Here is a 22,832-nt window from a genome sequence, read left to right on the forward strand (position 1 = left end):
AAGGTTGTTGCAAGCAGTGAAAAGTTTCTACAAAGGTAGTAAAGCATGTATTAGAATAGGAAATGAAGTGAGCGATTGGTTTCCGGTGAGAGTGGGGCTGAGACAGGGATGTGTGATGTCGCCGTGGTTGTTTAACTTGTATGTTGATGGAGTGGTGAGAGAGGTGAATGCTCGAGTGCTTGGACGAGGATTAAAACTGGTAGACGAGAATGATCATGATTGGGAGGTAAATCAGTTGTTGTTTGCGGATGATACTGTACTGGTAGCAGACACAGAAGAGAAGCTTGACCGACTAGTGACAGAATTTGGAAGGGTGTGTGAGAGAAGGAAGTTGAGAGTTAATGTGGGTAAGAGTAAGGTTATGAGATGTACGAGAAGGGAAGGTGGTGCAAGGTTGAATGTCATGTTGAATGGAGAGTTACTTGAGGAGGTGGATCAGTTTAAGTACTTGGGGTCTGTTGTTGCAGCAAATGGTGGAGTGGAAGCAGATGTACGTCAGAGAGTCAATGAAGGTTGCAAAGTGTTGGGGGCAGTTAAGGGAGTAGTAAAAAATAGAGGGTTGGGCATGAATGTAAAGAGAGTTCTATATGAGAAAGTGATTGTACCAACTGTGATGTATGGATCGGAGTTGTGGGGAATGAAAGTGACGGAGAGACAGAAATTAAATGTGTTTGAGATGAAGTGTCTGAGGAGTATGGCTGGTGTATCTCGAGTAGATAGGGTCAGGAACGAAGTGGTGAGGGTGAGAACGGGTGTAAGAAAGGAGTTAGCGGCTAGAGTGGATATGAATGTGTTGAGGTGGTTTGGCCATGTTGAGAGAATGGAGAATGGCTGTCTGCTAAAGAAGGTGATGAATGCAAGAGTTGATGGGAGAAGTACAAGAGGAAGGCCAAGGTTTGGGTGGATGGATGGTGTGAAGAAAGCTCTGGGTGATAGGAGGATAGATGTGAGAGAGGCAAGAGAGCGTGCTAGAAATAGGAATGAATGGCGAGCGATTGTGACGCAGTTCCGGTAGGCCCTGCTGCTTCCTCCGGTGCCTTAGATGACCGCGGAGGTAGCAGCAGTAGGGGACTCAGCAGTATGAATTTTCATCTGTGGTGGAAATGTGGGAGGTTGGGCTGTGGCACCCTAGCAGTACCTGCTGAACTCGGCTGAGTCCCTGGTTAGGCTGGAGGAACGTAGAGAGTAGAGGTCCCCTTTTTTGTTTTGTTTCTTGTTGATGTCGGCTACCCCCCAAAATTGGGGGAAGTGCCTTTGGTATATGTATGTATGTAGAAACGGTATGCAGATTTGAAGATTACCCAATTTCCTTTGATGCCTTTACAAATTTGCAAAAATATGTTTGAGGGTAAAATTATCAAAACTGTATAAAATACATATATCTATAATGTTTGGTGATGAGGTAATTAAGTAACTTACTGTATATGTATGAACCAAAGGAAAATTAAGTAATGAGAGAAACTAAAATGTATACAGTACTGTACAAGATAAGAAGCAAAAAGAATTATAAATAACACCCTAGCAAGAAAGGAAAAGCTAGAGCTGTGTCTGCATTCCTTACACCTTTGCCTAGCTAAAAGTTATAATAAATGATTGTATAATGATGCTTATACTGTACTAATTAAAGATGAAAATTTTTAGGTCAGAATTATGGAATTATGTTTTTTGTTGATTAAAAGTTTGAGCTAAATAAAAGTTACATTTAGTTTACCCACATAATCTTTATCGCAATAATCATGTGGTTTTTTAAAATCTTTTATACGCCATTTTCACCCTTTGGCCCTTATGCCCTTACAGAAGTCAGGGTGAGGTACAGTGCATATGGCCTTAGTCGAAAAATTACGTTTAAGAATAAAAATTTTATTTTTAAAATTGGTACGTCCAAACTATAACAGATTAAGACTTTTGGTTTGTCGCATCATATTGTCAAAAGAACGAACTTTGTATTAATGTAAACAAAACTGGAATGCTAAAAGATATAAAATGCATGTTGAACGTGAACATTTTTTTAAATTCTAATTTTTTTCTTTTTAAGAATTCATGGAAAATACAATTTTGATTATTTGTATAGTACACAAATTGTGTAATATTGTAGACCTTTCCCATGGATGCAACCTCTTGAGAATAAATGTATTAGTGAGGTGTGAATGAGTAAAGAATTGCTTCTTTTTATTCGGAGTGAAAATTACAGATTTTCCAACCTACTTATGTTGACGTTTTTCATTGTTACAATGTAAAAAATAAAGATAAGAAAAAATTAGACATCATTGTTAAGACTATAGATATATGTATTGTTTAAAGGATTTTGAGCAGTTTCCCCTTAGGCATTGGAGTAAGTTTTGCAATTTTGATGTTTTTATGATAACATTCTATGTAAAGAAGCATTAATGCTATTATATTGTTTTACATACCATATAAAAGTACAAAAAATACATGTATTTTGCAGTTACATACAAACACATCCGCCTATAAAAATATCTATGAGCGTAAATTGAAAAAAGTCTCACTGGAAATTGGTGTAGGCCTGCCACAAATGCGCTGCTACTACCCATTTTCTTTTAGGCTCCACGTATCGCTCGACTATCTGCCCACCCGTGGTGCAAGTTTTGGTTTTCCTTGAGCGACGCGCATATTTACACCAAATTTCCTACCAAATAAGTTAGGTACGACGCAGCAATGCACGTCATTGGATCACTTACAGAAACAAATATTTCCACGTGTCATTGTGTCATTAGATCACCAGAGGGTTTATAATCATACCAAATAGTTAAATGATTAGAAATACATAGTAGGATATGATAGTTTACTCATGGAACTATTGAGAAATATATATATCTATTTTCTAACAAATAAAATCGTAAGAATGCAAGATGATTAGGGTGTTATAGGTCTTTCCTCTATGAAGTAAATATGCATTTTTGTATATACTTAACTTTGTTATGCTTGGACAATTCCAAGATTGTAGAATGTTATGAGAGCATATGATCAATCTAGTATTTAGGTTTTATGTTTATATATATTTTTATTTTAGGAATTATCTTTCCAAGATGATTTAGATACTTTTTAGATGGTTGTCGTGATTTATTGCTAATTATTTGTAAACAGCTTCAAGAGTAAATCAGGAGAGATTTCATGCAAGATCAAATTTAGTGCATTTCTTATAACAGTTGTTGCTTATGAGAGCTGCTGGAGCGTAGCAGCCAGTTCAGGAAGTACCTGTACAGTATTGCAAACCTTAAAAATTCTTAGCCAATTCAGCCACTTTTATGGGATTTGTAATAATAGCTGTCTTTGGATGGTTTTATTTCTTTCCAAATTGTTTTGTTTTGAGATTTTTTTTCCTAAGAGACATTATAGCATTATATAAATAATTTTTTTATGCCTGTGATTTGTGTTGGATTCTTAACATGAAAATAATATTTAAGTACAGATCAAGCAGAACTGGTGTATAATATCTTTCAAGGTATGTAAACTTATCTGTTTGAAGCAGATGAGAAAAAATAGTTCATTTGGAGAAGGGTAGTTAAAAATAAGGTTATTAGTGTAATAAACATGTGTGAATATAGAATAAAATGTTAGTGGAGTGTAAGATTAAATTGAAAGAGAATGAAATGGAAAGAATATGAATATGTAATATTCAACAATTTGGTTACTTTCAGGGGAAGGTGGAGTAAAAGTGATAAGTGGTGTTGTTGATTGTTTATAAGAGGTTTAATACAGAGAGAAAGTGTAAAAATGCATTGGAAGATGTGTAAAGTAAATGAAAATGAATGAGAGCAAATGAGAAAATAAAGAACTTTTGTCAATTCTGAAAAGTTAATTTGCAAGGAAAATAAATAATGGAGGTAAATAAATGTGAAGAGAGAGAGCAAGTATATTATGAAATAGATGTGGGTTGTAGAATGTGGAGGAAGGAAAAAAACTAGTGTACATTTGCAAATGTGAAAACAATTTGGATGTGGTAAATGTTTCGAAGAAGTCTGTTTTTATGAGCTATTATGTTTTAATGTTGAAGTAGGAATTTATCTATTGCATGATTGTCCATCAGGCTAAAGAACAAATTTGTTCCAAGTAAAGTACACGTAGAGTTAGTCGAAATATTATTACTATTATTACTAATATTGGTCAGAATTTTGTAGTTATTTATAAAATTTATTAATTGCACATTATTGTAACAAGTAATTGTTCAAATTACTATCTAATGTATTGTAGTATTCACAAGAGGGAACTAAATTTTGTAGCATTTGATGGGCTTGAGCGTAGAATTAATTGAAGTTACGATCTTTGTTTTACCTTTAGGCTAAGGTGAAGATAACTTTCATCTGTGTTTTGAGTTGCTATTTTGTTTTGTAGCATTCTTGCTATTTTTTTTCAGCATAGCATCAAGATGTTTCTAGACTGTGGTCACATCTTTGGAAATTTTTATCAGTAATTGAGTTTGACTAGTCTTCATTCTTATGGTATTAAGTACAAAGCCATTTAACCTCTTAAATTTGGCATGTAATTGACTTGTATTCAAAGATCATCTTTATATTTTGGCTTAGATATTTATAGTCATACTATTATTTTCCATATTCTGAAAGTGGTTGCATAATGTCGCATTATATTCGTGGGCAGTGAAGGCATGCTTGCATTCATCAGGACCTTGAATACGTCCTGACTGTTCTGCAGAAAGTCTTTTGCTGCAATTATTATTGTTGTTATTATTATTATTATTATTATTATTATTATTACTATTATTACTATTATTATTAGAGCTTAAATAATTCAGGACCAAGGTTTTCCTTCGGCTAAGTGTCTTTAATTTATGTCGTTAAGTTTTATCCGTTTTATTTTTTCAGGGTCTGATGGTGTTTTGTCATAAATTTTAATTTAGTATTGCGTTACTTAGATAATACTTTTCACATATGAAAGTCCTTTGACTCCGTATTTACTGTTGAGTTTCTGGGGATATTTAATGCAAAACACTGGAAATGGTTTTTTTAATCTTAATTTCTTCTGTAATTTTTTCAAACAAAAACGTATCGTATCGTATAATGCCACTTGAAAGATTTTTTTTTTTTTATTTTTATATTTTGTCTCTTTTATAAGTGTAGAGATTTTTCTGTACTTTTTATTCATTTAACGCTGTTATTGAAGTTTTAAACATTCAGTAGGTATCAAAATTATCAGTGGTAATTGTGTGAAAGTCCATAATAAAGATTTTGACGAAGGAAAAATCTATTTCTGGGCGAGAGACCCGTGTCGCCCAGTGAGCAACCAGGGGACTATTCTGCGTGGTATGTTGAGCCCCAATAGCATCAGTTTGAATGCATGGGCTTGTTTGCCTAGCTTGAAGCCCAGAAAGGACGAAAATACCTTGCTATTGGAACGTGATAGTAGGCATCTGTAAGATCGATGGAGGTGGTGACGGCCCCACGGGGAAGTAAGGTCCACACCTGCGAGACGGTAAGCATATGGAATTTGTCGCAACGAATGAAGGAATTTAAACGAGACAGATCCCGGATTACTCTCCGTTTGTTTGAGCCTTTCTTTGGCACGCTGAACAAGCGTCCGTGAAATCTTAAGCGACGTATACTTTGGATTGCATTCTTTAGTAGCAGATCTTTTGTGAAGGAATGCAGTTCTTTCGTGAACTGAGACCGGTTGAACCACTTGCAGAGGTTGCCTGAATTGGGAAGATTGGAAGGGCCTCAATCTCTTCCTACCTCGAATTGGGGTACTAATAGGCTCATATCTCCTCTTTGAAACCAGGCCCCACCTAACCTTGAGGTTTTGGTTGGCTCTAGCTGCCTCGCTAAGGACTGAGTTAACTAAGTCCCCTGGTTGTTCACTGGGCGACACGGGTCGGAGCCCAGAAATTGGTGTGGAAAAAATATTAGCATTGCACACTATAAAGAAATATAGGTTGCTTTTGGTGTTTTGTATGTCAATCTAGTTTTTATATTTTGATATTTTTTAACTTTGGTATAGGTTGCTTTTGGTGTTTTTATTTCAATCTAGTTTTTATATTTTGATATTTTTTAACTTTAGTATAGGTTGCTTTTGGTGTTTTGTATTTCAATCTAGGTTTTATATTTTGATATTTTTTAACTTTGGTATAGGTTGCTTTTGGTGTTTTGTATATCAATCTAGTTTTTATATTTTGATATTTTTAACCTTTGGTATACTTTTCATATTCATTTAATGCTTTGAAGAAGCTGGTTTAGTTTTTATGTTTGGATAATAGGATGATCAAGTTACAAATATAAATAAGCAACATTAATGATTAACAAGGAGAGAAGCTAAAGGTTCTGTAACTTTATCTTTATGTAGCGATGCCAGAACTCGGATTAACCAAATAAATCATTCTTCGTGTAGGCTATGTATTCTCGTTTTAGTTATAACAGTAGTTATCTGTTGATGCATATTTTTAAATATATTTTCTGGTACTAGCCTTTTTTTAAATGAAGGCAAAGTATATTTGGAAGTAGATCAGGATAATGAATAGGTATTTGGTAAGATCATCTCCATGAAGGAAACTCCCCTGTCTCGCCTTTTGTACATAGAATCCATGACTTATATATTTAATTTTTTTTTCTTAAAGGATTGTTTTTGCAGAATACATTATTTGGCACACAATAGCCAGTGACAGAGATCTTTCATGTTAAGGTAGTCCTAGTTGCATTTATTATTACCTTTTTACTTTCAAATAGTTTATGCACTTCATAATTTTGTCCAACTTTTTGAATGTTTACATTCGCGCCTCATATCCGTGTAGGGCTGGGTTAAGATCTATCGGTACATCTCGAGCAGACTACTGTACTTTAGGAATTGCTTAAGGGTCTTAGCAGTGTCCCTTTTTCCTCGTCTGTACTAAATTTTTAGCTTTCTATTATACTTCTGTTCCAGCTTACCTTTCCATCTTGCTGTCCAACCTCTTTATACTTTTATTTTGTTGTACAACTGCAGGATTTTATCCTCTGTTGCACTTTGGTCCTGAATGGTGTACTGGACTCCAGACTGTATCGTATGGTTAAATTTCATTGTCATCAAATATACCGGTACTTATACTGCAGTTGCTTATAAAGCACATATGTTAGGATCTATTGTTATGGTACTGTAATTTGAAAGTTTAATTTTACCACTACATAGTTTATTAGAATAATTTTTCAATTTCAAGGTATTTTTTATTGATTTAAACTATTTTATTTCCTTCCGTTTTTATGATATTGAGCTGAGGGCACATTACTGATCTTACTGCTTCACTTTGCTACTGCCCAGATGCATTTTGACATAAAACAGAGATGCCAGATATGGCAAGAATCAAAATTCTAAAAACTACTGTATTATCCAGAGTTGTTGCATATAAAAAGGATCGTGCTTCAATGTTGTGAAAGTCATTACACAAGACTTTACTTGTATTTAAACAAATACTCTATTGCTAATGAGGAACACCCACAAAGTTATATCGTCGTCGTAGGTACCAACCTCCAAAATAGTATTACTGAAAGATTAAAGCAGTATTTCTATCTTCAGCAATTTGTACACTTCAATTGGGAAAGAAGGGCTTCCTATAATTCCCTTAAAATTAACCATTTTAGCTGATGGTGCTACCTTAGCACAGTGCGCTTAATATTGGAATTTCTGAAAGGAAGATGCTCAACTTATGTTTATGCCAAAGATTTTTTGGTGGCAGACTAAACTTTAGTTAGTATCCCAGAGCAGTTGAGACTCCAAAAAATATTCTTATATTTCCTAACCTGCAAGATCTTGCAACTTCACTATTCCTTAAAAGAAATAGGAACTCCAGTCTATTAGGTCGAGTGGTTATTAAACAATCCAGTGGCCCCAAGTGATCATAACCACAGTTTGCAAATTTATTTGCTGTTCCTGATGATTGAATGTGATTGATATGATTGACTGGGGTGAATTCTAATGCTTAAGGAAGGGTGGTGTGTAATGGTCATTGACAGATCCATTTTGGAGGCGGACACGCAGTTTTGATCTAGTGAATTAGAAAAACTACTAAGTATCAAAATCTTGGCATCAATATACAAAAATAATCATACTGAAGTTCATAACCAACTCTCTACATAATACTCAATTATGATACAGGTTTTAAACTAATTGATGAGAAAAAGGGAGAGAACATTAAGTGAGCTTATTTTCACGAATGAATTAATGATCTACCAGAAATTATCAATAATAAAGTATCACAAGTTACAGTATGTGTCTTGATGATGAGTGCTCCTTCAATTTATGTGTAGTAGTTTTCAACTTCACCTTGATAACAATGCAGTTTCACTACATGGATGTGGAAGTGCCAAAATAACATTTGAAAGTTCACCCTCACAAGAAAAGATGGTTGGACTTTCTCCTTAGGCTGATGTCTGTTGGAAAAGGCTGCAAGCTCTGTAGATTCATCTTCACTATAAGCATCTTTTCTTTTATCTAAGACTGTAGCATTGTCTATAATGTAGACTCTCTGGCATCATTGTATGGAAGGGTTTATTTACTAACTACATTTGAAACTTTATTTATATAAAATGAGAACCTCTTATTTTCTTGTAAATTTTTTGATTCGTCTTGCAAACACAACCCTTTGTCTTCAAGAGGAATAGTTTCTGAAGTTTTGAGATAAATCCAATGGACATCAGGAATTTTCATCAACATGACCCTCCTTGCCTAAATAGACATTTTTGTAAATCTAAGTAATAAGACTGATGAAATGAATGTCTGAAATAATTTTTCTAACTATCGCTAATGATGAGAGTTTATTCCCAGTTATTAGTTTCCAGCATATTATTTTTTGAATCTGAAATATCAGATTGGTTATAATTGAAGTGTTTATGTGAAAATGAAATTTAGTTTCTAAAAAAAGATTGGTTAAAAAGATATGACTATAATACTGATATGAATTCATCCCATCCTGTCCAGTTAGCATACAAATGAGAATGGCAGGTACAATGAGGGAATATCTTTAATCTTTGAAGGTATATCCCAATATATACATATTATTTTGAATGTATGAAAAATTGAATTCTGCTCTTTGCTCCTTGGTCCTTCTGGGCCGTATAGTTGAAGAAAAATTATACTAATGCCCTTGTGGAACATAGTACATAAACTGCAGTCAGAAGTTTATCATTATTGTTGTTATTTTATCACACACATTTCCCTGTTCTCTGGTATTTCAATTGACACCCCCTACACAGCCAGTGTGCTGAGATATTGCTTAATAAACTGATAAGCTTTTCTATGCCTTGATTAGATGTAGCCATTCCCATTAAAGATAATTTGACATCTATCAATTCCATCATCGATAGTAAATGGCAGATTTCAGAGTAAGGAATCTGATATCTAATTGAAAAATTCAACTAATCTTTGGATTCTGCCATTCTCCATATACAAATTGTCCAACATTAGAACAATTATGTGAACTAAAGATTCGACAATAATATTTGTGAATATAAAATATAGCCAGCAGTTTTTTAAAGAGTGGTTTAACCTAAATGATGATAAATTTATTGCTACATAAATACATACCTAAACCTTAGTTCTTTATTAGGAGTATGATTTCAGTGAAGCTGGAACTCCACTGTTGAAATTTATAACCTTGTTGGTAGTTGCCAGCAGGTAGCAGGAAACCCCCGTTGCCAGCACCCTGAATAGCTACTTTGACTCTAGCTGCCGAGTAGTAGGGAGGTAATCTCAGTGTTATCGTAACTTTCCTTTTTTTCAATATGATGATTCATTCTCTTTTCATAGTAAGTGTTTGTAAATGGTCCTCCCCAGGTGTATCACGCAGTTCAAAACGGTTCTGTATTGGCATACGTTAGCAAGCTAGGAGGTATTGTTTCACAACACCTCTGTGAGCTGGCAAAGCAGGCACTAGATAACTCGATGGGGCTTTCGGCAAGATTTATACAAGGCAAGAGGAATATAATCTCCAATAAGCTCAGTCTCCTTGGACAGTTAGTAGGAGCAGAGTGGTCTCTTCATCCTCTAGTGATAAAGAGCCTTTAGACTTTGTTGGGCTCTCTGGCAAAACACATTTTCACCACAGGGCTAAACAAGGTGCTGCCAGTCCTCTGCTTACCAACCCCAGACTAATCAGGAGCACTAGGGATGCATATTAAACCACCTGGGACAATCTCGAAGTTTGTTTTTCTGCCGTTTTGTCTGATTGGAAGGGTAATCTATAGGGTACCGACTACCCCAAACCTCTGAGTAACCCTGTTGGCTTTCAAATGGTCACCAGTCAAATGGTACCTAGACTTAATGATGCTCTTGATCAAGGTACTGAGAGAACTACCGAAAGGGCCCTATCTACTTTGACAACTCCATCTGCAGAGGCACCACAACTCAGTGACATCTGTCACTTCATGGGTGAAGATTTTCCAGTATTTCTGAGTGAAATGCTTTTTGCAAGGAACTGCTCAAATGTCTTAATAGCTCCACAGAGGGGCTAACTTCTGCTATTGGTGTCGTAGAAGGGGTACTTCTCTGGTCGGAGTCATTATATAACTAATAGATTTTGTTGTCTACCTTTGCCGAGAGATGCTCCTCTCAGTCTCTGTGGTGAAAGGCTATCACAAAGCCTTGAGCTAGGTCTTTATAGACTGAAGCGCTTATACCTTTCCTCTTCATCGGACTGTGAGCAATTCTGCTTTCCAAGAGAATCCAAACCACCCATGTGAAGCATCAAGAGTTCTCAAGTCTACAAAGACGGCAACATACAAACCTTTGTGTCAAGCGTCTGATAAGGATCTGATACTTTAAGCTGTTTTCTTCCTTTCCTGGCCTCATCAAAGTGAATAACCAAACTTCACAGCATTTCACAACTTGTTGGTCTTATTGATGTCTGTTTTACCTTCATCCTTGAATTTGTTACTTATCATCAGAATCTGTCTATTGATGACCTCAGGTTTAAGACCCTCTTATCTTCTCGCATAAGGATGCGACTGATGATTCTGATGAATTGCTTCTTTGTCCTGTGGGGACACTAAGGATCTAACTTTAGCAAACTTGGCCTTGTAAACTGCAGCTTTAAAACCTATTTATTAGCTGGGGTACGTGTAAAACTATCATCTCTTAAGAACATGGTCTTCAGGCTGTGGGAAACCATAAGGAAAGCATAACACCAATAAAGGGTGGGACCTAGGAGAACCTATCCATACATGTGTTCACAAAGTTGGAGGGGTTGGAGCAATGCTGGTTTTCAGGAAGAACTTGTCAGATGAGTAAATCATGAAAGCAGTGGTCTGGAAGTGAGACAACCTTCATAACCCACTACCTGTAGGAGTGTATCCATAAGTCCGCTAACACGGTGTCTCTCTGACCTGTGTTAGCTGCTTAGCAGGTTTTGTAGTGTACGTAGCTCCTTCACAGGACAAGAAGCATCTCGTCCAAGAAAGCGGCCTTTATTTTAATTTAGAGTAATTGTTAAGAATGTCTGGCTCTTTTTCCTCTTTTTCCCTTCCTTGGGATGCAGTGGTTGCTCTGTATGTTGCTGGATCCAACCAGGATGTAGATGACTTACCATACAGAGTAACTATTTTATTCTATTTATATTAATATTGAAGTGTTTCCTCCCATCGTTATTAAGAGAGCTGTATACCCATTATTTGCATATTACAATATTAGATGTTATAACCAATCGGATATAGTTTCCCCCATGACAGAAATCTAGCCTATCACCTAAGGAACTTTTCTCAGGTTGGTAGATTGAAGTTGTGCTCCAACATCCAGGATTTTAAACTCCTATTTGGTCTCAGGAACTTCCTCCCTCCTAGGGATAAGTCTGGTTATTAAAGGATGATGGTTTATTCATGGGGAATATCACAAATATTTTAAAGTAATATATATTTTTCCTAACAGTACAGACCCATATATTTTCAAGTTGCTCTTCCTTCCTAGCCCACCTTGCAAGTTGTGAGGGTCAGAGTGGCTACTCTGGATACTGGCGGAGGATAAGGGCTTCTTCACTACCCACAATTAACTTTTGAGAAGTTTTTTATAAATTTTCAAAGCAGAGTTCCAACTTTCCCAAAATAATACTCCAATTAAAGGACGTTTATATAGGAAAAATACAATTAATGTAGAAATTGAGATTTTCGTCAAATTGTGATAAAGGCATATAGTTTTCCCTGGGTTAGTTGTCTTGAATGATTGACAGTTTAAGTATAAAGGTCGACACCCAAAGTCATATAAAACTTGATATGGATATCGCAAAGGACATAGATTCTAAGCCCTTTTAATAATTCAGCTGCTGGTAATTTCTGATGATACAGTATGAAACTTTGGGGATTGGTGGATCTCACTCCAAAATGGAAGGTTAACAAGTAAATTCTATTTTTCTATACCTTCAATGAAATTGTAGAATTACAAGCGAGACAATGATACTGCACAGAGCTGATTTCATGAATTAAGCAAATATGGTTTATTAAAAGATTAAGTATTTTGTTGAAAGTATTATCCCATTAAATGATGGAATTTCATTAGAAAATTTACTATGGAAATAATTGTGTAGAATCTTGTAATATGTATTTAATTTGCTATAATAATCTTGAGGAGTAATTGCACTTTATTTCAGATTTAGGAACAAGACCTTCAATTTGAATTTTGTCTCTTCTATTTGCTGCTTTGGAGGCATATATGTATAACCAGTCAAAGGCTATGTTAGTTCTCAAAATATTTATATGAAACAGCAGAAAATCATTAAAGTTATCTAACATGCTTGTGACAACATATATTTTCGGTAGAAATAGCTTAGTACTGTAAGGCCTCATTGTCTAATGATGCAATATGTTAGCTAATTTCTTATTTGTATATTCAAACATCTATTGCACTTTCAACACATTTGTAATCACACATTCGTAATCACACATTCGTAATCACACATTCAAATGGTTATTTGCAGTTAATAGCATGTCATAGCTGTCTAGCATAATAATTTTTTTTCATCTTATTTGCACTTTGCTTGAAATTTATTTTTTTCCCCAGAAAAGTTTGATCTGTTCTGTTCTTTTGAGTGGTGTTAGAACACACAATTAAACTTACTTGATATTAGATTTCCACGAGAAAAAACTTGAACGGTTGAAATTCATGGAATTTCAGTTGGCCTTTATAATAGTGGGAGAGTTTTTAGGCTACAAAAATACTGTACTTACAAAGGCACCAGCCACCTGTTGAGATATTACCTTTGACTGACTAGATAGTACTACATTGGCTCCCTCTCTGGTTATAGCTCAGTTTTCCTTTCATTACACACATACTGAATAGTATGACCTATTCTTAATGCATTCTCCTCTTTCCTTATACACCTGCCTACACTAAGATAAATGAAAATTTCATTTTGTACTTATAGATAGATAGATATATCTTTTCTGTGAAGCATTTCCAGTTCCTCACCTCATTCTTGAAGTCCATTGTTCTTAGATATACATAAATTTCTTCATTTAATAGTTTTAGGGGATTCAGCGTTATGAAGCTTCATCTGTGGTGGATAACAGGGGAGGTTGGGTTGTGGCACCCTAGCATTACCAGCCGAATTCGGTTGAGTCCCTTGTCAGGCTGGGAGGAGGAACGTAGAGAGGAGAGATCCCATTTTTTTGTTTCATTTGTTTGATGTCGGCTAACCCCCAAAATTGGGGGAAGTGCCTTGGTATATGTATGTATGTACTAAGAAATCTTATAACTCATAGTTTCAAATCCAGGATATATTTTTATCATATTGTCCTTATCTAGTCCATCACACACATTAAATTATTCTATAGCTTTCCTCTTTTGGTCGTTGCGCTGAACATACTGTATGCGTAAAGTTGAAAAAGGGCTATAGCCAGCGCTTAGGAGTTTTCGTATCCGGGTACAGTATTGGTAAATGAAAACACTTAACATCAATTCAATCAAAAAGTTGATTTTTTCTTAATAAAACTTGACAATCAATTTATATTTTATTCTAATAAAGCATTTTTTCTGCTGGTGCTCATGATTTCTGTAGTCAAATTATCGGATAACTTGCAAATTTGGGAAATGCATCGCTCAGCCTGACTATCAAAATAGAGTAGTATTTGATGTCATACAGCAATTTACTTAGATATAAAATGAAAAATAGCTGAATATTAAACCCCATCACATCCATTTATATTTCTCGCTATTGTCATCTCGGTAAAATTTTGATTAAATACTATGCAATCATATGGCATAACTGTTGATTTACTTTCAATAAATATCTTGATCGTTGAAGTTAGATTATACTAAAGTGAGGTTATCATGGTACTCTAGCCTTTGTGGTTACAGTTTTAAGCTTTTTCTTTTTAATCTCCCAAGTTTGAAGAAGCTTAGTCCTTCATTATATGCAAATTTTGAATTTAGCAAGTTTTGTTGGATTAATAAAGATAAGGATCCTGGAACCTTTTTAGTATTTTCAGATTTTTTTCATTAATTTTACTTTGAACTTTTTTTTATTTTTAAGTGTAAATATTTTAACCTTACTGTATACTGTACACTTCAGTAACCTATCCCTGATGTTTTTTCACTAGATTTTCTCACAAATCAAACTGAATTTAGCATAGCTAAGCTAAAATAAGCAAGTGATTACTTTAAAAAAAAACTCAAATAGCTGAAAGTAATTTTGCCTGTGACAGTTAAATAAAAATGTGAGTTTGCAGTCTGCTACATTTCTGGAGGGCAGAGCTTTACTTACTGTGAAGTCAACCCCGTCTCTTTAGTTTCACACTGTATATCATGAGAAAATTAATCCGGAAGTCTGATGTAAAATTTGCTTTTCCCCTAGATATGACCAAATTGCCAAATGTATAATATCCTTTATTAATACATATGTCTTTTGTCCCAGTGTTCTCTGTATTTTAATCTTCGTTTGCTCTGGGATGAATTAGGGGATGGCAGCACAAAACACTACGTAACAAATTGAGATTTGCACGTAATTTTGGTATTTTTTTTCTTGTTAGGAATGAAAAAGAATGTTTTGTGTAAATTTAGCTTCAGCCATGATTTATGGCTTTTCTGTCCTTTTAATTTATTCACCTTTATGGTGCTTCTCAACGCTGTTCTCTCTATTTCAATACCTGGTATTGCATTGTGGTTTATTCTTTGGCTTTTCTAATTTTCTCCTTTTTTCCCTATATTTTTAGTTTGTTTCTGCTGACACACCATGTTCTGTGCATTTCAGTACCTGGTGTATGATACTCAGATGATCGTGGGTGGGCGCAAGCACGAGATGTCTGCTGAAGAATACATTTATGGTGCTCTTGTGTTATACCTGGATGTGATCAACATCTTCCTTGCTCTTCTTTCTCTCTTTGGTGGGAGAGACTAAGAAGAAGTAGAGCACCAGGAATGTGTGATGAATATTAGTGAACACAGTGTCATTTGTTGTCACCTTAGCTCCAGTGATTATACAGTGAATGAATATCTTTTAAGGATTTAATTTTTAAGAAAGGATGAGGGTATTTTGGCGGTTTTAATATGAATTCATTATTCAGATAGATTAGAAAAATAGGATGATTAATCTTTTTCCTTGACAAATTTGGGGAAATTATATTGTTCCTCCACACTTCTATGTAGAAAAATGATCAGTTTAGTATAATTTATTTAATTTGGAAATAAATGCTTTACTACCCTCTCATTTTTACACAGCAAGATTCCATGAGTAATTTGTAATAAAATATTGTGGTATTTTATATAAGGAGTATGGCTGTTAAAAGTTCCTAGATGAGGTAACTGTCTTGTATTTTATAGCATGAAAGAGCTTGCTGAAGAAATTTGCCTAATAAATTAAGGAAAATTTGTCCTTGAAAAGAATTTTTCTTGTTAGTGGTGTTCCACGCATTAATGACATCATATGATCATTAATTAGATTTTTGAAACATCCCAATTAACATAGAAGGTTTATTCATTCACTGGCTTGCCATTTGGTACAGAGAATCTCATTTGGCTTGATGAAATGGTTGGGTTGAATGAGTGTAAATGGTGAATAACTTGGTTGTATGGAAGTCTTATACTGTACGGTTTCCACTTTATTTGTGAAGTTTTGGGTTGTAAAATAGATTTAAAATAGTGTACAGGAAATTTTAATTTTTCAATATTTTATATATGAAAACATTATTGAGTTGGTGAAAATCCTAAAAATGGGATTTTTTTTTTTCAGTGTCAGTTTTTTTTGCTAATTTTTTCTTTGTACAGTATAGTAAAGTTCTTTTATTATATTCTGTTGAAAAATCAGAAGTGTTGATATCCCAATGTGGAGATATAGCATGTTGGTTTGGCTTTTTACGTTAAGAGGCTTGAGTAAATGAGTTGAGTAAACAATTGGTGAGCAAATGAAACACAATATTTATTGAGCATTTAGGGAAAGTTTCAACATAGACGCTTGAATTGTAATTAGAAAATTCACCATCTGTCTTGATGAGTGTGCTGTAATTTACCAATTTTATATCTGGACTCGCAGATATTTTTTATGCCTAGAGGCCTTCAATTTGATCTACAAATTACTGTAGGATTATTCCCCTTTCCTGAAATACAGTATCGTCATGAGTAATTTTTTGTGGTAACCATTGCATCAAGAAAGGATAGGTGCCGATCACTTTTATTTTTTCCCCCTCGTGAAAGTTCTTTTCAAGTTGTGAACATTGAGTGCTGTAAAATAACAATTTATTTTTTGAATACTCTTACAAGCCCTCCTCCCGTCTCTTGTAAAATAGTTGTAATAGGAAATTGTTCCTATTTTGTAATGACCTCGTGCACATTTAAAATGAACAACCCAGAGGAATACCTTTGTAGTTACAAGTAGATAAAAGCCTTGGAATTTTTTATTGAAAATGTAACATTCAACATACAAGTACAGTAGTAATTTTGTTTTAAAGCAATATATATTTTGAGATTTCTCGTAGATTTCATCCCATCAGGCTTTAACATACCAAGGTATTTAAAGATATTTTTAGTAATATGTTCATAGGTGCAGAATAATTCTTAAACCAGCATACTGAATTTTCATGTGTTTATTGTTCACTGCAATATAGCTAGCCAAAAATTGCTACTTTAAGAAATATTAGGCTAAGAAAAAAAATTTCATGTATTTCTCCAAGCATTCATTGTAACAAAAAGTTAGATCTTACTTTTTATGGTTGTCACTTCTGGACTATGGTCTGGATGACTGGATGTTTCATTTTGATGGATTTTCTTAGTTTTATAAGAAGTACCTTGGTAAGTTAACTGTTACCATCTCATCTTTAATCGTTCACCAAAGTTAGATTTGGTGCCTTTCCAAGGATAATCATTTAGAAAAAAGTCTATCCATCCAGTTTATTTTTTTAGTACATGTCCCATTCAGGTTTTAAAAACAAGTGCTCACATTTTCTAAGCATTTGCATGAGTATTTTAATTGGAAAATTTTAGTTATATGATAAACTAAAACGTATGCATTCTTTCTTAATATTTGTTGTATATTTCCTTCTTTTGCAGCATTAGTAATCACAATTTTTTAGATATCAACTACTGTATATGAATCTAATTACTATTTTTAATGGATTGTTTTTATATTGGGTTAACATTTAAAAAAGAGGTAATGTAGACTTATTTTTTGTTACTTATTATGCATGTCTTTCTTTGAAACTTGTAAATGTAAATTTGAAAAACAAATTGTAAATTAAACTTTGCATGCATAAATGTTTGCATAGTATGAACTTGCTTTTAGCATGTAAATTTCTGCAGCAATGATGATCAAATGTTGCACCTGAGGTAGTGATCTAAGTACAGTATGGCCTGAATGGAAACTTCATGTGATTTGGTGGGCTCTTAAGAATATAAGAGATTATATTTCAGAGGATTTTTATGAATGTAATTCATTGGTTCAAACTTCTTAAAAAATCAATATTGAAATTAATGTACGATTGTTCTCCACAGTACCTAGTGTATGATACGCAGTTGGTGGTGGGTGGCCGCAAACATGAAATGTCTCCTGAGGAACACATCTATGCTGCCCTGATGCTGTACTTGGACATTTTGTACATCTTCATAAGTCTCCTGTCTGTGTTTGGTAGCAAAAATTAGAGGATGTGGTACTAAATACTGCTTAAATGCGTAAAAAAAACTTTTCATTACTATTAATCTCCCCCCATGTATTATACATTGGCCATAAATGTTCCAATGCATGTTTTTGAAATTTGACAGATTTTTTTTAGCTTTATATATACAGTACAGTAGTGGGTAGTACTTTCAGCCATGAATGAGGTTGTATAAAAGCCTATCGTTGGAATATTTCATGGCCACCTGCTTGATCTTGACAAATAACCTGGATATTTCAGTGGTTGCGGCATTTAGGAAGTTGAGTAAGTACTTTAGTGCTTCTTCCTTCACACCTTTTCTGAGACAGCATGTATATGGGCCTAATAAAGGCTAGAAAGTGTAAAGTTAATAGAAGATTAATTTTAGTGAAACTACATCCTGCAGTGTGCCATAAAATACAGAAGTTCTTAACATATTCCTTTGTCAGTTTGTTGTAATATTGATGTGATAGTCACTGTTTACATGAAATTTATTCCACCGACTGTATGAAGACTAACTGTACAGTTATCCATTTGCCTAGAAAATTTCATTAATCTTAACTAAAAGCAGTCTTTGGAATATAAAAGTTGGATATAATAACTATCAACTCTTAAGCACACAACTTTTTTTTTTCTTTTTTTTTTTTTGTAGTAAAGCTGCCCTTGACATAGCAGTGGGCTTGAAATATTGTAATTTATATATTGGTAAGTGGTTCATCCTTCAGAAATTTTTCTATTCTCTAATGGCTATGGCTGTTCCTTGTTCCACCCTCAGACCTAATGTGGTTTACTGTCAGTTACTAGTCATGTTTTCAGGTACTGCTGTTGTTTTATCTTGTGGTTGTGTTATTACTGATATACATAGGTTGTGTTCTTTTCCTCTAAACCTAGATAAAACTTGATTTTTTACCTATCACAACCATGAAACAAGTATGGCATTATGTATTTCATTGAGTTGTTGAAGGGGCCAAATTATTCCTATGATTGTTCAACTGGTATTTCCTATAACCCTCAGTGTTAGTTATGTAAAATTTGCCATTGAGAAGTTCTTAAATAACTTTTGAAGGTGGAAAATTGAGTGAATATAAGATTTTGATTTAATGTTCAAGGATTTTTTTTAGTTATTGAAATCCTAATCAGTGGAAGCTACAGGGTACCTAAGAAAGGAAAGACATGGTAAATGTTACCGTAATGTGTACCACCAGTAATTTGACAGGCCACTTTCTCTTGAACAAATACACAGTAAATGATGCTTGTGGTTTATGGAAAATTTACACAACTAGGTAATAGTTCCAAATGATTCTAATTCACTTTTGACAATTTTATTTATATTGCAATTTTTTTTCAATTACCATAAGTACAGATCCTATAAATGTGCTTTTATCCCTTTTTCCCCATTTTTAATTTTTTTCAGATTAAATTTTTGAATTTTGAAATGATTTTTTATTGGGCTTGTTGAATTTTGAAAATCTAAGTTTTAAGATGCCTTAACAAGTTTCCTTTACGTGTTAGAAGGTTGTGTGCTTTCGAAGTTATATGCAGGCAGAAAACAAAGGTCTTATTCTTCCAGTTCTTTATCTCAAGGTTGGTCCTATTTTTATCTTTTAGTTTTATTTCTCAAAGGTTTGTTACATTCAAGCAGAAGAAATGTGTTCCTGAGGTGATGAAAATTCATGAGTACATTTATGACCTTCATTATTTTATCTTATATAATCAGCATGAAATGGTGCTGAAAATGAAAGGCACGCTTTCTTCCTATTGAGTGAACCTTCCTCCAAATATCTTTGTTTTAAAGGGATTTTCTGGGCTTAAAAATGTAACCTTCGAGTGCAATTCCCCATGGAATTCACACAAGATTGGCTGCTCAATTCATATATTGGATACCTCCTTAAATTTTCAAACAGTCGATGAGCAACTGCTGAAGTGTATATTGTAATGTTTACCCAATGTTTGGAATGCTTTTTGTAGTTCAATAAGCTAATGGCAAAGTGATATATCTCTTGTCTCATTGTTCAGAAAAGGTGTTTTAGTTTTTCTTAATGTCCTATGTTGTGGAAAACTGGTGGTTGTGATATCACCTACAGACCTTGAGAAAGGGAATTTGATATTTATGAACAGTAGGGCTAGAGAATACAGAACTTATTCCAATGGATTATATGAAATATTTTGTATCAAAAGATTTAAAAAATATTAAGATTGTCCAAAATTGTGTTAACCCTATAAAAAGGAGAAAACTCCTCTCCCAATGTGAAAGTGTTAACTTTTAGGTTATTGGGGCTTGTTAATGTTGAAAGTTCATCAAAATGAAAAATTCGTCTGTTACTGAATTTCCTTGCAGATGTAAAACCACAGTGCGGGTCAAACTCGAGAAAGTAATTCAACCACGGGTTTGGCCCAAGCTGTAAGATTTTAAACAAAAAGGTTGTCAGTGTTTCATAGTTAAATTTGATTTTGCAATATTTTGAGGAGGCAGATGTTGACCAGTAAATCAGAGGGGAGAATTATCTGTAAGGATATTCATGAGCATGAGAAAGATTAAATACTGAAATGAAAATATTTTCTTAAGGCTTTCCAAGCTACAGTTCATGGTGTATAATTCAAAAACATTTGAAGTTAGTGAAAGGTTGCCATAGTGTTGTTTTGAAGAAAAAAATTACATATGTCAATACTTAATATTTTTTTTAGAAAGCCAATGTTTAGTATTGTACATGTTAAGTTGCCAGTAATGGTAATAAAAATTAAATATTTAGTTGGTTGTGTATATTATAGATTAAATTTCGTTAATGTTCAAGTTTATACTGAGACACTAAATCATTACCAGCCACTGGCCAGTATCTCCAAAAAAGATGTCTCGTGTAGTGAAATTGAATTTAAATTGCTGTACAGGAATGATAATATTCAGTGCTCACAGGTGCAGAGTAACTAAAACTTTATATTGCTTAGTGCTCACAGAGGTGCATATTAACAAAAAGCTAACTTAATTAAGCTATAAATCCTTGGCACCATATATGACGGGTTTTAAGGATACAGTCTCAAGTTTCGAGTATTGAATAGGATTTAATGTTGTTTGTACATGTACTACAAATTTCTTTATATATATAGGTGATAAAATCTGGATGGTGCCAAAATTTAGGGTTATGTATATTTATGGAATGTCAGTATTGCATGTGTTTTTTTTTTTAGCAGGACTATCATAACAAACTGGGCTTGCTCATCATGAGTTTTCAAGGTAAAAGTGCTTGGTTTTAACCGCTAAAGAAAATTCGTTCATAGTTCTCAATGTACGAAGAAATGTGTATTGGAAATCTTTCCATTATTGTGATTTGATCTTGTTATAAAATGCAGTTTTAGCTGTACTATACTGTACTGTAAGCAAAATAGAAAAGAAAGTGTCCTTAAGCTTTAATTAAATGATTTCCATGGATGTTAACACCTTAAGTTAAAATATTTCACCCCAAGATTTCCACTTTGCTTTCAGGGAATAGCTGGAATTTTAATTTAGAAGAATATACTAAACTTGCTCTCACCAATTATCACTGCAACTTTTTCTGGTCTTGATTAGTGCATGGGTTACTTTATTTCAATATCTAAAGGGTGTTTAGTGTTTTGTAAAAATTGGAACAGCAACTAACGACTTATTCTTGCTCGATAGTAGATTTGAAATAGATTATTTGTATATTAATAGCATTTACCCATGATTAGTGTTAAGTAATTTAGTTTGGTACGTATAATGTGTGTAAATATATAAATGTGTAGAATGATGTGTAATCCTACATTTAAAGATGTACTCAGTTATGTCAGGTTAGTCTATTTTTAAACAGAAAAAGATAAGAATTTGTAAGTTATTGGAAGCTGGTATGTAAGGTCAGATAGATAAAAATTTTATGAACGTTGACTGGGTTTAATTACTTTATTTAGCAATATGCTAATCTGGACTTAAAAGAAGTACATTTTCTGAAACATTGTAATGAAATCCTCGTTTATTCCAGATAATTCTGAATTAACGTATATTGGTTGTTTGTATAGTTGCTTACTACAATGTCTTGTATGGATATAAACCACTTGTACCTACATTTTCACTTACAAATTATATATTAATGTTATATTAAATAAAACTGATCAATGCCTGAAAGTCATGGAGTCGATTCAATAGCAATGTTGTTTACCAGTATATACAATACCTGCAAGTTCTCCACGAAGGAAACCTTGAAACACTAGTATTTCAGGTCAAACCATTATTAACCATTTGGTCTGCAAATTCCATTTGCTTTAGATTTCTGTAAAAGATTTTTTGGCACACACACATTGTAAAATATCAAGGTCACTATAACTATTACATGCCTATAGCAAGTTGTACTGGATATAAATGTTTGTGATAATCTATATAATAAAGGTATTCAAATTAGTGTGAGGGCTTTTTTGTTATACCTTTTTGGTATATAGTGACAATTATACTAATATATTCCTCAAAGAAATTACTAAAATCACAAATTTTTAAGTAATTTGTATTTTTCCTCACATACTTACCTAGAACTACCTTTTTAGGAGTTACTGGCTAACTCTACCTAACCGACCAGCTTTTTGTATAGTTTATCTCCCTCCTCTCGTTTTCTATGGGGTCAACCTCTGGCAGTGTGGTACATGCCCGAGGCGCCCCGGGGTCAGGCAACGTGATATCTCAGGTCGACTCTCCAGTAAGTTAAGTTGGAATAGGTATTACTGATCCTGCAGGTTCTCGGGGAAGGATGGGAGGGCCATAACCCGAAGGTAGTTCTAGGTAGTATGTTA

At 34.0% G+C, this 22,832-nt stretch overlaps 1 protein-coding gene across 5 annotated transcripts in view; it reads left to right on the forward strand.

Moving 5' to 3' along the window:
* Window positions 1-22,450, forward strand: part of LOC137654464 (protein lifeguard 1-like) — a 63,990-nt gene extending 41,540 nt beyond the window's left edge. For 4 of the 5 annotated variants that reach the window (XM_068388120.1, XM_068388118.1, XM_068388122.1 and 1 more), the window contains one exon: window positions 15,173-15,791. In XM_068388120.1, the coding sequence (XP_068244221.1) occupies window positions 15,173-15,319 (147 nt within the window). In that variant the 3' untranslated portion in view covers window positions 15,320-15,791. Of the gene's footprint in view, window positions 1-15,172; window positions 15,792-17,904 lie in introns of those variants that run through there. The other variant, XM_068388119.1, reaches the window with a different exon arrangement.
* The last annotated feature ends 382 nt before the right edge of the window (window positions 22,451-22,832 follow it).

This window comes from Palaemon carinicauda, chromosome 15 (genome assembly GCF_036898095.1).
Source record: "Palaemon carinicauda isolate YSFRI2023 chromosome 15, ASM3689809v2, whole genome shotgun sequence".
NCBI classification, from domain to species: domain Eukaryota; kingdom Metazoa; phylum Arthropoda; class Malacostraca; order Decapoda; family Palaemonidae; genus Palaemon; species Palaemon carinicauda.